Below are 16,020 nucleotides of genomic sequence, written 5' to 3' on the forward strand. Positions count from 1 at the left end.
AAAATGATACAAAGTTTTCATTTTGAACACATTTAATGAAAAAGATGAGTTACACATACAGCAAATACCCTGACAGTGTCACTCCAATGATTGAACTTGGGACATGCTACTTGGAGAGTGCATTCCAACAGTTGCCCCACTAATCATAATAATAGCACGTGTTCTTTGACAATACATTGAATACGAGTCTCCATAATGCCTGACATAGTTTGGGACTTTGTGATTGTCCCTTTTTCCCTGTTCATTTGTGAATGTAAGGACCTTGCAGTGACCCATGAAGAGAGTTGCTTTTTATTTTTCATTTTGTAAATGTTTTTGAAGACTCTTACAAAGTATAATCATTTTGAAAATGCCTATCCATTACCCTAGAGCAAAATTCCCTATTATTGGGAGAGTATCTAAAAAAATATTCAAGGGGTACGAGTGCAGGCTTCTTCCATGCACACATTGTGTAGTGGGGAAGGGTGGCCTTTTAATGAACCCATCACCCAAAGAGCGAACATTGTACCCAACAGGTGATGTTTTCAGCTCTCGCCCTCCTCCCACCCTCCCACCTTCTGAAGACCCCAGTGTCTCTTTTTTTTTTTTTTTTTTTTTTGAGACGGAGTCTCGCTCTGCCGCCCAGGCTGGAGTGCAGTGGCCGGATCTCAGCTCACTGCAAGCTCCGCCTCCCGGGTTCACACCATTCTCCTGCCTCAGCCTCCCGAGTAGCTGGGACTACAGGCGCCCACCACCTCGCCTGGCTAGTTTTTTGTATTTTTTAGTAGAGACGGGGTTTCACCGTGTTAGCCAAGATGGTCTCGATCTCCTGACCTCGTGATCCGCCCGTCTCGGCCTCCCAAAGTGCTGGGATTACAGGCTTGAGCCACCGCGCCCGGCCAGACCCCAGTGTCTCTTATTCCACTCTGCATGTTCACAAGTACCCATTGCTGAGCTCCCACTCAAAAGTGAGAATGTGCGGCATTTTTCTGTTTGAGTTACTTCGCTTTGGATAATGTCTTCCTCCTTCATCCATGTTGCTGCAAAAGACATGATTTTATTCTTTTTTTTATGTTTGAGTAGTATTCTATGGCTTGTGTGTGTGTGTATATGTGTGTGTGTGTATGTGTATATGTGTGTATATATCCTTATATAAATATATATAATATATATATCCCACATTTATATATAAATGTATCTATTTGTGTGTGTATATTTATGTATACATAATATATACACATATATACATATATGCACATTTATATATATTATATACAAATATATAATATATAAATATTTATCCCACATTTATATCTATATTTATTTATATAAATATATATATTTATATAAATGTGGGATATATATATTATATATCTATAAATGTGGGATATATGTTATATATATTTATTTAAGAATATATATACACACATATGTATACACACACACATATATATATCCCACATTTTCTTTTTTTGAGACTGAGTTTCGCTCTTATTGCCCGGGCTGGAGTGCAATGGCGCAATCTCGGCTCACTGCAACCTCTGACTCCTGGGTTCAAGCGATTCTCCTGCCTCAGCCTCCTGAGTAGCTGGGATTGCAGGGATTACCAGCATGTGCCACCACGCCTGGCTAATTTTGTATTTTTAGTAGAGATAGGGTTTCTTCATGTTGGTCAGGCTGGTCTCGAACTCCCAACCTCAGGTTATCAGCCCACCTCAGCCTCCCAAAGGGCTGGGATTACAGGCGTGAGCCACTGCGCCTGGCCCCACATTTTTTTAATCCAGTCTTCTGTTGATGGACACTTAGGTTCAGTCCATGTCTTTGCTATTGTGAATAGTGCTATGATGAACACACATGTGCAGGTATTGTTTTGATATAATGATTCCTTTTCCTTTGTGTATATACCCCGTAGTGGGATTGCTGGGTTGAATGATAGTTCTATTTTCAGTTCTTTGAGAAGTCATCATACTGTTTTTCAGAGTTTGTACTAATTTACACTCCCACCAACAGTATATAAGCATTCTCTTTTCTCTGCAGCCTCACCAATATTTGTTGTTTAAGACTTTTTAATCATAGCCATTCTGACTGGTGTAAGATGATATCGCATTGTGGTTTTAATTTGCATTTCTCTGAAGATTAGTGATATTGAGCATTTTTCATATGTCTGTTGGCCCCTCGTATGTGTCCTTTTGAAGAATGTCTGTTAATGTTGTTTGCCCGACTTTTTTTTGTTTGTTTTGAGTTGGAGTCTCGTTCTGTTGCCCAGGCTGGAGTGTAGTGGTATCATCTTGGCTCACTGCAGTGTCCGCATCCTGGGTTCAAGCAATTCTCCTGCCTCAGCCACCCAAGTAGCTGGGATTGCAAGTGCCTGCCACCATGCCTGGCTAATTTTTGTATTTTTAGTTGAGACCAAGTTTCATCATGTTGGCCAGGCTGGTCTCAAACTCCTCGCCTCAGGAGATCGGCCTGCCCTGACCTCCCAAAGTGCTGGGATTACAGGTGTGAGCCACTGCGCCTGGCCTGCCCACTTTTAAATGGGGTCATTTTTGCTGTTTGAATTCCTTGTAAATTCTGGATAATAGTCCTTTGTTGGATGCATACTTTACAAATATTTTTCCCATTCTCTAGGTCATCTGCTTACTCTGTTGATTGCTTCTTTTGCTGTGCAGAAGCTTTTTAGTTTAATTAAGTTCGAAATGTCCTTTTTTTTTTTTTTTTTTTGGTAATGTTTGCTTTTGAGGACTAGGCCATAAATTCTTTGTCAAGGCCAATGTCTAGAAGAGTTTTTCCTATGGTTTCTTCTAGGATTTTTATAGTTTCAGATCTTATGTTGAAGTCTTTAATTCATCTTGTGTTAATTTTTGTATATAGTGAAAGCTGTGGGTCCAATTTCACTCGTAGGAATATGATTATCCAATTTTCCATATGGGTGTTTAGCCCAACACCATTTATTGAATGGAGTGTCATTTCCCTATCATATATTTTTGCTGACTTTGTTGAAGATCAGTTGGTTGTAGGTATGTGGCTTTATTTCTGGATTCTCTGTTCTGTTCCATTAATCTAGGTTTATACCAGTACCATCCTGTTTTGGTTACTATAGCCTTGTAGTATAATTTGAAGTCAGGCAATATGATGCATCTAACTTTGTTCTTTTCACTTAGGATTTGTTATAAAACCAATTCTTTATGGGCTATATAAATCAAATAAAATTTTATATCTAAGCAAGTCCTCCAGATTCCTGACCAGGCAAGAAATCCAGTAGCTTGGCAGATTAAGAACAGTAATATGCAAACAGTGAGGGATGCATAAATCAAGACTGTCATTGTGAATAGAATGATTTGGAAGGTGGGGGTTCAAATAGCTTCATGATAGTTATAGTGAATAACAATGTCAGCTTTAGTATTATTCTAATATTGTACTTGGGTAATGCTAATAGGGTTTGATGGAATACAATGAACACTTTCCAAACAGCTGTATGCTTTCCCAACAAAGGAACTCTATCTCAGAGCAGACTGATATATCATTTCAATGGGAGATTTTAATCAATCCTTTTGTTTTCCCTTTTAGGATATATTTAAATTTGCAAGAACTTCTCCTGTCCCAAGACAAAAGAGGTCCATTGTGGTATCTCCCATTTTAATTCCAGAGAATCAGAGACAGCCTTTCCCAAGAGATGTTGGCAAGGTAAGTCATGCAAAAAACAAATTACAAAAACGTGTTTTTTATGAAAAAATGAGCACACAGGAAGCAGACTGAGTATGACTGTCTTGGTGACAAGCTGGAATTAGTCTTCATCCCTCTATGATAAGAGACCAAATGGTTTTGTCATAAAAAGAATGTTGGAAGATCATTCATACACAAAAGAGGAAATTTGAAAGAACCAATAACAGTTTTGAATATTATGGAGATCAACATGGTAGATGATGTTGAAATTACGTAGGAAGATGTCATTGGTTGAGAAATAAGGCTCATTGTTTTTATAGATTATATTCAGGTGATCCCCAGATAGGGCCCCCTAGGATGGCGGTATGTTGATATGTGGCCTTCATTGAGATCCTCCTTTTCAAATATCTAGGTCCAAGCATATCACTGGGTTAGTTTTCCAAAAACTAAACCTGATCAAGGGAGTAAAATCATCCTAACCAGATCCAGAACCAGATGTGGAAAACACTGTCCCATGAATCAGAACAATAGCTTTTCCAGGAAGAAATAGTCACCATTAAATGTGCCAAAATACTGATACTGCCTCATCAATACATTCTCCGCTCTTTAAAGAGAATCAACATGGAGAATCAAATTTTGAGCAGTTTGTACTTTTTGGTTGTTAGAAACAAGTGCTCAGTGTCGCAAAGAAGAACCAGCACTCAGGCAAAGAGTTTTCTCAGCAAGGCAATTTACTTCTACAGTGGGGTGCTCCTCGCACTTCTGGTCACTGAGAGAGCACACTGAACAAAAGAGGGAAGGGGGGTTTATCCCTAACACGGTTAGTCCCTGCTTCTGTGTCCTGTCCCCATTGGCTGGAGTTGGACCGCACAATCTAAACTGACCTGATTGGTTACTGTTTAAGATTGAATATGGCTAATTAGGCAGGAAGGGAGAGGCTGTCGGTTGTGGTACAAGGCATGTTTGGGCATGTCAGGGCACAGCAAAGGCGGGAAGGGTAGTTTCAGTGGGAAGAGCTGTTTCGGCAGGAGTGGCAGTTTACAGAATGGGTAGCCAGGAGTAAAGAGGAGTCTTTCCAAATGAGGAAGAGATATGAGTTACAGATTGGGACTATCAGGAGAAGTTGTTTACAGAGCAGGTAACTTAGCAGAAGGGACAAGGAAGTTGATCTTGAGAACAAAGAGGAAGGGAATCAGAAATTAAACGTTTGAAGAGGAACTTACTGTATCAGACATTGGTGAATCTGGAATTTGAAAAATGGTGGTTAGTTAAATGAATGATCTTAATGGCATTTGCTTTTGAACTGCTAGTTTATTAAGTACCCCGTACATGTTGTATGCTGGACTCTACACTTGGGGCTGGGTGTGAAGAAGCAGATAATAGAGCTAACATGCTAGTGGGAAGACAGAAAGAAGAACATTGCAGAGTATGACAAATGCTGTGAAAATCAGAACAGGAAGATGAGGAAAAAAGAGCAAATGGCAGGATGAAGGAGTAGAGGGAGGAGGGAATCTTTACACAGATGACTGTGATGGCTTTTTGAAGGTATTGTTTGAGGGGAAACTGGAAGGGTGAGAAAGGAACAGTCATAGGAATATCTGGATGAACAGCATCTTTGGCAGAGGTAAGTTTACATGCAAAGGCCTGAAGGTGGGACAGAATAGCATGTAGTAGAGTTGCAACATGCCTGGGTGGCTGCAAGAGAGTGAACAAGGACGGCAGTGGTGAGAGTGAAGTCAGAGAGGCCAGCCTGCCCTTGGATGAGGAGTTGGGGTTTCATCGTGCATGCAGCAGGGGACCACTGGAAGATTTCTCCAGGAGACTGCGTGTTTTGAAAGATCCTCCTGGCTGCCTTGTAGAGAATGATTAGTGGTAGCAGAGCGGTAGAGAGGAGTGGAAGCAAAGAGACCCACTAAGAGGGGAGTTTGGTGGTGATCTGGACAAAGGTGACTTGGACTATTAAAAATTAGTATTGGACAGGCGCAATGGTTCACACCCGTAATCCCAGCATGTTGGGAGGCTGAGGCAGGAGAATCAACCAAGGTCAGGAGTTCAGGACCATGCTGGCCAACATGGCGAAACCCCGTCTCAACTAAAAACACAAAAATTAGCCAGCGTAGTGGCACGCTTGTAATCCCAGCTACTTGGGAAGCTGAGACAAGAGAACCACTTGAACTCAAGAGGTGGAGGTTGCAGTGAGCCGGGATCATACCACTGTACTACAGCCTGGGCGGCAGAGTGAGACTCTGTGTCAAACAAACAAACAAAAAAATCGATCTTTATTGCACATTGAAAGAAGTGATAATCCAGTATCCTGGTAACCACTATATTTATCATTTTAAACTCCCACTGTGCCAAAGATGCCTTTCTCTAAGCAAAAATCTTTTCAAGAGTCTGGCATATGATATAAAGGGAAGCAGAGCTGCTCCAAAGGGATAGCCCTGTTCCCTTGGGCAGCCCTAGCCACTGTAATGATCCTTTTCCAGACAGGTTTCCCAGGAGCCCAAGATGCCAGGTGCCAAGGGACCCGAGTCCCAATTCTTCAAAGCTCTTCCCAAACAGTTTCTGAGACTCACGTTGCATTCCAGTGTTTCGGTTTTCTTTCAGATAATCCTGGGCTTCTCAACTCTCAGCATGCATCACAATCAGCAGAGACACTTAAAATGCATATGTCAGGGCTCCACCCTCAGAGATTGATTCCACTAGGGTGGGGGTGAGAACCATGTGAGGATGTGTTAAATATCCCAGGTGATTCAGATATGCAGCCAGGGTGCAGGACTGCTGGTCTTAAGCAATCCTCCAAAAGTGATTGTGGACCAGCTACATAAGTATCCCCTGGAAGCTTGCTAGAAATGTATATCTTCATGTCCTACCCCAAAACCAGTGAGCCAGAAACTCTGGGGTTAAAGCCAGGAATCCGTGTTTTTACACAGCTTCTAGGTGATTCTGATGCACACTCAAGTTTACAGAGGGCTGACCTGAAATACGGTTTTGTCCCCTGTCCACCACTAGTACACAATACCTTCAGTTGCAATTCCATTAATTAGTTATAGTAAGGACAATCACATTTCAGTTGCCTGGAAAATCCAAGTTTACACTGGTTATCCAAATCTGTCATGTCCAGATTTAGACAATACATTATGTAGCTATCCTATAGTTTCCTTCAATTACACACAATTTCCTCCTGGGTATATTTGGGTGGGTTTTCTCACAAGCCTCTTTTCTTGAGCTATTCAATGGGTTCATAAGCATGTAGCTAATTGGGAACATTCTTTCGCAATTTTTTTTTTTTTTTTACTTATTACGGCTTCAAAAGGCAATTTGGTTTCCAAACTGAGGACTCAACTCTTCTTAGCCCCTTATGTGTTGCCCATACTTGATCTCGACTTAGATTCTCTACAAGCAACTGCTTTTCTAAGTGTGGTAGGCTACTAACTAGACAATGTGCAAGAGCCTTCGAAACCTCTAGATGTTTTTTGTAGAATTACTGCACTGCTTTGCAAAAACTATTTATTTGTCCATGCTTTATATGCCTTTGAAGGTACATATTTTCCTTTTTGTTCCTGCTTGTTTCTATTTATTTATATTACTCTTTATATCTCCTGTCTTATCCTCATCATCTCCACCACAGCTGACAAGCTGTGCTCTGCAGAGCTGTGGAAGAGGACGTAGGTGTCTTCAGTGAGTGCTGGGGAGGCGGCGAGAAGGGAAAGAAGACCACAGAGGCCGAGCTCTGGCCTCCAAACACCACCACACTCCCAAAAAATCTCTAAGTCAGGACACCTCTAATTGTGTAAATATTACTTATTAGTCTTCGGTATAGAATGCCATTTGAAGAAGAGGTTCTGCAGCTTTAAAAGCATAAAGACGTTTGTCTTACTTTGGCTTCCCCTAGAAGTGGACCCTGAGACAAGAATTCAAATGAAGGCAGTTCATTTAAGAGGTGGGGGAAATGTTCATAATAAAATAAGGGAGAGACACAGAAAAGGGAAGGCAGCTGGGAGAGAAGCTTGTTTATGAAGCCAGCTACCCCTGTGGGTGACTGGATTGTAATCTCATGGGCTAACTTTAAAACATGGTGTGGAATACATTGTCAGCATTAAAGCACCCCCAGGGGATGGCACTGGGATACTTTGACACAAACTGGGGTATTTCTACTCCCAGCAGTAATTGGTTGAGGACTGCTTCCAAGGGTGTAAATTCTCTAGCATATCAGATCTGCCCTGCACTCTGTGCAGTAACTCGACAGCCTGCTGAGGTTTGGAGGAGAACCTTAGACAAAAAGGATACTGTACAGCAGTCTCCAGTCTGCTGGTCTGCACTGAAAACGTGACACATAGGGGATGTGGACAGGGCACTGATCGCTTCGGCTTCCTTACCAAAGCTAATATATCTATTTTTTTTTGCATACTTCATTTCATCCTGTGCTTTTACCTCATTTCCTGCACTAGCTTTCTCACATCCTGGGCTTTTGAAACCCCCTGTACTTGCCTCTCTCTCTCCATTAAAAAGTAGTTCCTGCATCCCAGGAGGGAAAATCTCTGAAATTCAACCTAATTCATATCAACAAGCATATATTCAGCATCTGTTATTTATAAGGAACTGCTAGGGGCTGGGAATTTAATGGAGGAGAAAACAGACAGAATCATTGATCTTGTGGGATTACGAAAGAGGTGACAATATCAGCACATAGTCATTATTTGTCCAGCACTGTGCTAAGCACTTTTCATCTATTATGTTGAATTCTTATGATAACAACCACATGAGGATCATTTTCTAGCGTGCCAATGAAGGTAATGAGACTCAAGGGTGACGTAACCTGACCAAAGCCACACAGCTAGTTCACAGCAGAGCCAAGTTTTGTTTCTGCTTTTTGAGATTTCAAAGTCTGTGCTCTTAACCGCTACACTCAGAAAATACTAAGCCCATTCTGAGAATGCTCTTCCATGGAATGAAATATCTTCACTGACAACTTCTCCTTTCAAAACAGCATGAAAATTAAGTGCAATTCTTGGAAATGCACTCAAAAATAAGACAGACAGAAGGTTGGATCAATGGATCGATATCTGATACATTGTAAAGGAAGTATATTAAAATGTTAGTGGTAGAGTATAAGTTGGTGAACATATGGGTGCTTGCTGTACAATTCTTTCAAGTTTTCTCTGCATTTGGAAATTTCGTAATAAAATGTTAGGAAAAATTAAGTTTAACTAAGTATAAAATTATCATAAAGGATACAGGAGTTAGCATGCTGGCATAAAAACGCTTTTTAAATCATTTGTCTTGCATTTCAAGAGGGTGAATGGAGACAAGTAAGTAACTGGTTCTTGTTTTTTTTTTTTTTTTTTTTTTTTTTGGTCATATTTTATTACAACCTGAATTCCTTTAAAGAAAGGAGACTCATATCCTGAAGAATGAAGACATTAAAAGCAAGGTGCTGTGGCGAGTTAGCCCTTGGTGGAGGGTTTTTCACAGTTGGATATCCTGCTGTATAGAACTGAATACCCACAGCAGGGTTACGCAGGCAGCTCCAGGGATGAGAAAAAGCCTTGACTGATACATAATTTATCTATCTGCCAAGTAATTAATTAGTTGGTAAGTAGCTAAACTACTAGAATTTGGGAGCTGCTTTTCCATTATACGAGGGAATCATATTACAACTCTGAGATTCCAAATCACTGCTACTCATTTAAATAGCAGGTGGGGAGTATGAGGGGGTGTATGACCCTCCCCAAACACACACAGGAGACAACCTGATAGATCACTGCCAGCCCTGGGAAAATCAGTTTGCCTCCCAATTTCTGGCTCTTTTCCACGGTACATTCTGCCCTAGAATATCTCTCACAGTTTTGGAAGACAGGGTAAAACACCCAGTCATGAACATACTTCCTCATACCTGTGATTTTCTTTCCATTTTTGAACTCTAGATAGCAGGGAGGAGCTGAGAGTGTGTGCTCTGGAGAGGAACATGCAGATCCCAAAGTGGCTTTTTCCCCTCTCCCCCTTCAAAATATGACTCTTTCAAAATTTCGGCCATAAATAATTTCTCAGTTTTACCAACTTTCGCTGATAAATAATTGATTGCATCTTTAAAGATTTTTGAGTTCTTGGCCCCAATTGATTGAGAGCAGGGACTTTATATCTGTAAGCCAGCAAGGAGGTCTTTGGGAGACGTATTTTATTCTGTTTTATATTGAGTTTGAAAGACAAGTCATTTATGAAATGCTTATTAGGGATTCTGCTTTCATCACAAACCCTTTTCATCAAAACCAATGAAAGTACTTTTTTACAGAAAATCCTTTTTTAAAGACCCTATAAATTGGTAGAATGGGCATTTGGAAGACCATCTTTAACCCAGGATAGAAGAAATATGTAACTGGACCAAGTACTCTTTGTAAAGGGAACCAACATTGATCATTAGACTAAATCATGAAAACCACTCAACCAGGACTCCGCTTTGATTGTGTCATGAACCATAAGTCAGACCTGAGGGCAACTTACATCAGCTCTGCCACATTCCTCAGTGTTCTGGGCATCAGATTCTTAGAGGTCTCCCTGCATCCCGATACTCTGGACCTGAGATTTATGCCCACCCATGCAAATAGGTGCCAAGGAGTCTGATAGTCTTGAGATTTAGTTTGTTTTATTCTATTTAATAGTCATTTGCCTCACTTTGAAGACCCACGAAGGCCAAAGCTATATCCTTAGAGGCTGGACCAGAAAGCTGGTACTGAAGCCCCAGCACCTCTCCATCACCCTCCTCCTGAAATGCAGACTCAGGGTTACTTGCTATTGCCTGATTTAGTTTATGATCAGGCACTCACTGGGTTGTCCAGGGTAACCCAGTAATTGCTGTCAGCCCTCTACGTCTTTTAAAATCCATTGCTTTATACCCTTTATCCATGTCTAACTTCTCTTTGTACCCTTTATCCACATCTACACTCTTCTCAGAAATTTACATGTGCTTAATTTCCACTCCCCACTGTTTTGTTTTTTTTTTTTGTTTTTTTTTTTTTTTTGAGACAGAGTCTCTCTCTGTTACCAGGCTGGGGTGCAGTGGTGAGATCTCTGCTCACTGCAACCTCCGCTTCCCAGTTTCAAGCGATTCTCCTGCCTCAGCCTCCCTAGTAGCTGGTACTACAGGCGTGCGCCACCACTCCCAGCTAATTTTTGTATTTTTTTTTAATAGAAACGGGGTTTCACCACGTTGGCCAGGCTCGTCTCAGTCTCTTGAACTTTTGTTCCACCTGCCTTGGTCTCCCAAAGTTGCTGGGATTACAGGCATGAACCATTGCACCTGGACTTAATTTCCCCCTTTTAAGGCAACTAGCAGTTTTATTCAATAACTAAAACTTACCATGGGCTACAGTGTAGGAGAAAAACTGGAATACAGAGTGTCTAAGATGTCCAAAGGCTCAGTGCTCAATAATTCTTCTTGAGATGAACATCACAGTTTATTGCTACATTCAGCAGCCACAGCTACACGTAAGCCTTTTCCTGAACTGTCACTTCTTCCTGGGATACACCCTCTTTATCCTTATTCCTTAGGAGCAGCCCACATTCACACTCTAAGGCGGTACCGTCCAGTGGAACATTGACATCATTGCAGGAGGTTCTACCTCTACACAGTCCAGTATGGTACCCACTAACCACGTATGGCCAATGCAGTTTTAAAATTTTAACTAATTTTAATTTAAGCTTAAAAAGTAACACTTCATTCCATTATTGGGACAATTTGGCAGGTGAATCTATTTTTTTCATGATGCATTTTCATCTATTTACAGATAAAATATTTTTTACTGAAAAGGCAACGTCCACACTGAGATGTATTTCAAAAACTTATCATACAAACACAAAAGCAATGGAAAATGTCTCCTTAATAATCTTTGTATTGATTTCATTTAGAAATAAATCCCTTGTATTTCTTTTCACTTTTTTTTAACGTGGCTGCCAGAAAAAAATTATTTATATGGCTCATATTGTATTTTTATCAGATGGTGCTAATCCAAATATGGCCCATTTCTGATACAGTCTGCTCTGTGGGATTATTTTTTTGAGATAGAGTCTTTCTCTATCACCCAGACTGGAATGCAGTGGCACGATCTCTGCTCACTGCTACCTCTGCCTCCTGGGTTCAAGAGATTCTCATGCCTCAGCCTCCCAAATAGCTAGGATTACGGGTATGCACCACCATGCCTGGCTAACTTTTGTACTTTTGGTAGAGATGAGGGTTCACCGTATTGGTCAGGCTGGTCTCAAACTCCTGGCCTCGAGTGATCCACCTGCCTCGGCCTCCCAAAGTGCTGGGATTACAGGTGTGACCCACTGAGCCTGGCCCGTGGAATTTTACTTGATCTCTTTTATACATTGTTTATACCTCTTTGATGGCACTTAACACATTTTGAGAAACAGTGTCCTTCCCTACCTTCCCACTAACTGTAATTCGTCAAATGTAGTGGCCCAGGACAGGGTCTAACACACAGTAGCAACTCAAATATTCTTTGAGTTGAATTCTAGCCATATATATGGCTGATTACATAGCCTGGTTTGTTGTTAGAATGGAATTAATAGACCATTATATGATCAGTCTGGATATTTCCAGTAAATTTTAATTTTCTAAAATGGTAATGAGGCCACCAGATAAATTGCTTGGCTGTCAACTATTATGTCAGGTCATATAAGCATTCTTAGTAGATTTTTTTTTTTTTTTTTTGAGATGGAGTTTTGCTCTTGTTGCCCAGGCTGGAGTGCAGTGGCGTGATTTCAGCTCACTGCAACCTCCACCTCCCGGGTTCAAGCAATTCTGCCTCAGCTTCCCGAGTAGCTGGGATTACAGGTGCCCACCACCACACCCAGTTAAGTTTTGTATTTTTGGTAGAGACGGGATTTCACCATGTTGGCCAGGCTGCTCTCGAACTCCTGACCTCAGGTGATCCACCTGCCTCGGTCTCCCAAAGTGCTGGGATTACAGGCGTGAGACACTGCGCCCAGCCAGCAGATTTTGATAGATTTGATGTTGATGGATTTTATGTGGCAATGGGGGGAAGTGGGGGAAGAGAGAGAGAGAGTTGCGTGACTGTATTTCTGAATTTGCCTATGTATATGTTGGTGTTTTAATTCCAATTAAATTAAAACACTCAAAACTTTTATCTTCATTCACAACTGAACACAGTCACTTCTAACTTATTTTTGCTAAGTCTAATAAAAGCTATGTTCACCATTTGGAAGTGTTGCCCTCCTGCAAATTTTAATTAATGATAAAACATAATCGGGTGGTTTTGGCTCTTTGCCAAATACATATATATGCAAAACTTCCCTCCATGATCTATGTCTCGCAAATAAAGGCATCTGAGCCCAAGGAGGAAGCAATATTTTTAACCCTGAGTTTATCACCCTTTCGGTTCTCCATTTTAAAGATTCCTAGAACTTTATTGTTATTATGAACATTTGGCCTTAGACTGAATTTATATTTAATTATTTGTGAACATTCAAGGACCTGGCATTTCAGCTTGAATTAGCATCCAGACTTAGGGTTGTTGAAGAATTTTCAAATTGGACTAGAATCTTCAATACCTAATGAATGTCTGGATCTAAGCCAAACATGGCTATCCCTACTGTTCTGCTTAGTTTTTACAACAGCCCTATAAAGTAGGCAACTCATTTATGAGATGAGAAAGTCAAAATTAAGAGAGATTAAGTAGCTTGCCCAGGGTAACCCTCTTAAAGAATGGCAATGCTGAGACCCATATCCAAGACTCTTCAATGCCACATCAGTGATCTGTCCACCACAGAGTGTGTGAATGTTTAAAGTCTCCATGGGTCTTTGCTGTTTGCATAGCACACTCACGCAAATGGTCATTTGACTCTCATATGTACCCTCAGAAATCAATATTATGTCCCCATAGTACAGTGGAGGCTCTGAACTGAGCATGACCAAGGCTCAGAAGCATCTTGCAAAACAGTCTATTTGTGGTACAAATTGAATTGCCTTTCTGTGTCACCACCTACAATTGCACCAGGGATCTGGATGGATTTCAAAATAGCACATGGCATGAGTTAAGCCACTGTGGAAAACAGTGTGGAGATTCCTGAAAGAACTAAAACTGGAACTACCATTTGATCCAGCAATCCCACTACTGGATATCTACCCAGAGGAAAAGAAAAGAAAAAGATACTTGCACATGCATGTTTATAGCAGCACAATTTACGATTGCAAAATCATGTAACCAACCCAAATGCCCATCGATCCACAAGTGGATAAAGAAGCTGTGATATATATATGCACACACACACATATATGTGTGTGTGTGTGTGTGTGTGTGTGTGTGTGATGGAATACTACTCAGCCGTAAAAAGGAATGAATGACATTTGCAGCAACCTGGATGAGATTGGAGACTATTATTCTGAGTGAAGTAACTCAGGAATGGAAAACCAAACATCTTATGTCCCCACTGACATGCGGGAGCTAAGCTATGAGGATGCAAAAGCATAGGAATGATACACTGGATTTTGGGGACTGGGAGGAAAGGTTGGGAGAGGGGAGAGGGATAAAAGACTGCAAACAGGGTGCAGTGTATACTGCTCGGGTGACGGATGCACCAAAATCTCACAGATCACCATTAAAGAACTTACTCATGTAACCAAACACCACCTGTACCCCAACAATCTATAGAAATTTTTTTTAAAAAAGAAATAGACTTCACTGGAGGAAAGAGAAACATACAAGCCAGGGTAAGCCAAGGATGAGAAGCATAGCTCGCCATCCCCCTCATCCCACAGGGAGGTCTGCCGGGGAGAAACTCTGCTCCCATAGCTGTTCCGTCTCTGCTGGACAGCTTCAGGACAATCTTGTTAGTGGACAGATGATCAAACTCCTGGGATGTCCAGCAGTCTGAATGCAGGTACCCAGATTCGTAGGAGTTGTCTGAAATTCCAGAGTTCAAAGTCAGGTGCTTTGGGCAGGGGTGTGCTGGAAAACTAGCTGTGAGAGGCTGGAAGCCTTGAGTTGGAGTGTTTGCAGCTACTTTGGCATAAATTCTCCCACAGTGGCCAATTTCAGGCTAGCAACTTACAAAATCTCTGAATGTTTAACAATGAACTTCCATGAAGGAGTAGGGTTGACTTCAGCACGGCACTGTCCTTGGGACTCAGGGACCGTGACACTGGAAGGGGTCAAGGGGCCCACAGGTCCCAGGGGAGCTACGCTTGAGTGAAGCCCTCCATTGTGGACAAGCGGCTTCCACACCCATCTGTTCACCCTGAGTTGCAGCTGGTCTCCTGCCCAGTTGAGCAGTGAGAGTCATATTTTGACAACTCTGCCTGTTGCAGGCATTAAGCAACTTGTTCAAGGTCACGCAGCAAGTGCAACGTAAAAGCTGAGCTTGCACGCTTGCCCTTTCAGCTCCACCACACTTCTCCTTGGCACGGAAAAATCCAAGTCACCCTCCTGAAGCTGGCAGACTCTGCAGCAATTGTCCCAATTCCACCTGGAAAATGAGGAAGGGAGTGATAAAATTCTCTGTGAAGTAAGGAGAAATGAGGCTAACCTCGGCAACGTTTATTTGATGTGAGTGTTTGCGCGCTGAGTTAAGGCCGGAGGTCGTGTCTTCGTTTAACAAATAGACCACATGTTGACAAGCAAAAAATGGCTTTCTTTGTCTGGCAAGAAAAGCTCACTTCAGACAACACATTTTTTTGTTGGTATCTCCGCTGACAACCCTGTTCAAAGAGAGCCACAAGGAATGTAAGTGAAAGCAGAAAAAGCCAACTTTGGTGTAATTAAGAGATATCACTGACCGTTTTTCTCAGTGATGAGGCCGCAGCTGACTCAGTCGATAAGGGCCGTGAAGGAGCGGAGCCTAGGGCACAGTGGAGATGGACTGGCCTTTTCACGGTCCAATTACTTGTCCAAGTTTTGAAGAGGACTGAAGTAGAACTGGATGGAGATGGGAAACAGGCCAATAAAGGGTTTTTTGTTTTGTTTTGTTTTAAGAGAGGAAGGAATGAATGAAGAAGCTCTTTTACATTCTTTTCCAGCTTGGAGCTAGCTCTGCTTCCCAAATAGGTTGCTGGGGGAAAGATGTGATGTGAGTGTGGGTGGCTGGGAACAGTACCTCCTGGGTACCTGTGCTAGGCCCACTTCTGCAACCAGTAACGGAGGAGACAGAGGAATGCTTGATTGTAGGTTTAAACGTTCCCATCGGTGAGTGTTGCATTAAAGATGTTGCTGTCTTCTGTTGCATCAGTTGGTTTGGAACAAGTGATGAAGAAGGAGCTTCAGTTGATGCCTCTTGAGCAGGCAAACACCCTCCCTAGGCTGAAAATTGAGCCACATTAATTCAGAAATATTTACTGAGCAACTACTATGTGTCGAGCAC

At 41.7% G+C, this 16,020-nt stretch overlaps 1 protein-coding gene across 2 annotated transcripts in view; it reads left to right on the forward strand.

Moving 5' to 3' along the window:
* Window positions 1–16,020, forward strand: part of LOC105496758 (cadherin 13) — a 1,175,273-nt gene that overhangs the window by 491,099 nt on the left and 668,154 nt on the right. For both annotated transcript variants that reach the window (XM_071085018.1, XM_071085017.1), the window contains one exon: window positions 3,547–3,663. In XM_071085018.1, coding sequence (XP_070941119.1) covers window positions 3,547–3,663 — 117 coding nt within the window. The remainder of the gene's footprint in view (window positions 1–3,546; window positions 3,664–16,020) is intronic.

The sequence above is a fragment of the Macaca nemestrina genome, chromosome 18 (assembly GCF_043159975.1).
Source record: "Macaca nemestrina isolate mMacNem1 chromosome 18, mMacNem.hap1, whole genome shotgun sequence".
NCBI lineage: Eukaryota > Metazoa > Chordata > Mammalia > Primates > Cercopithecidae > Macaca > Macaca nemestrina.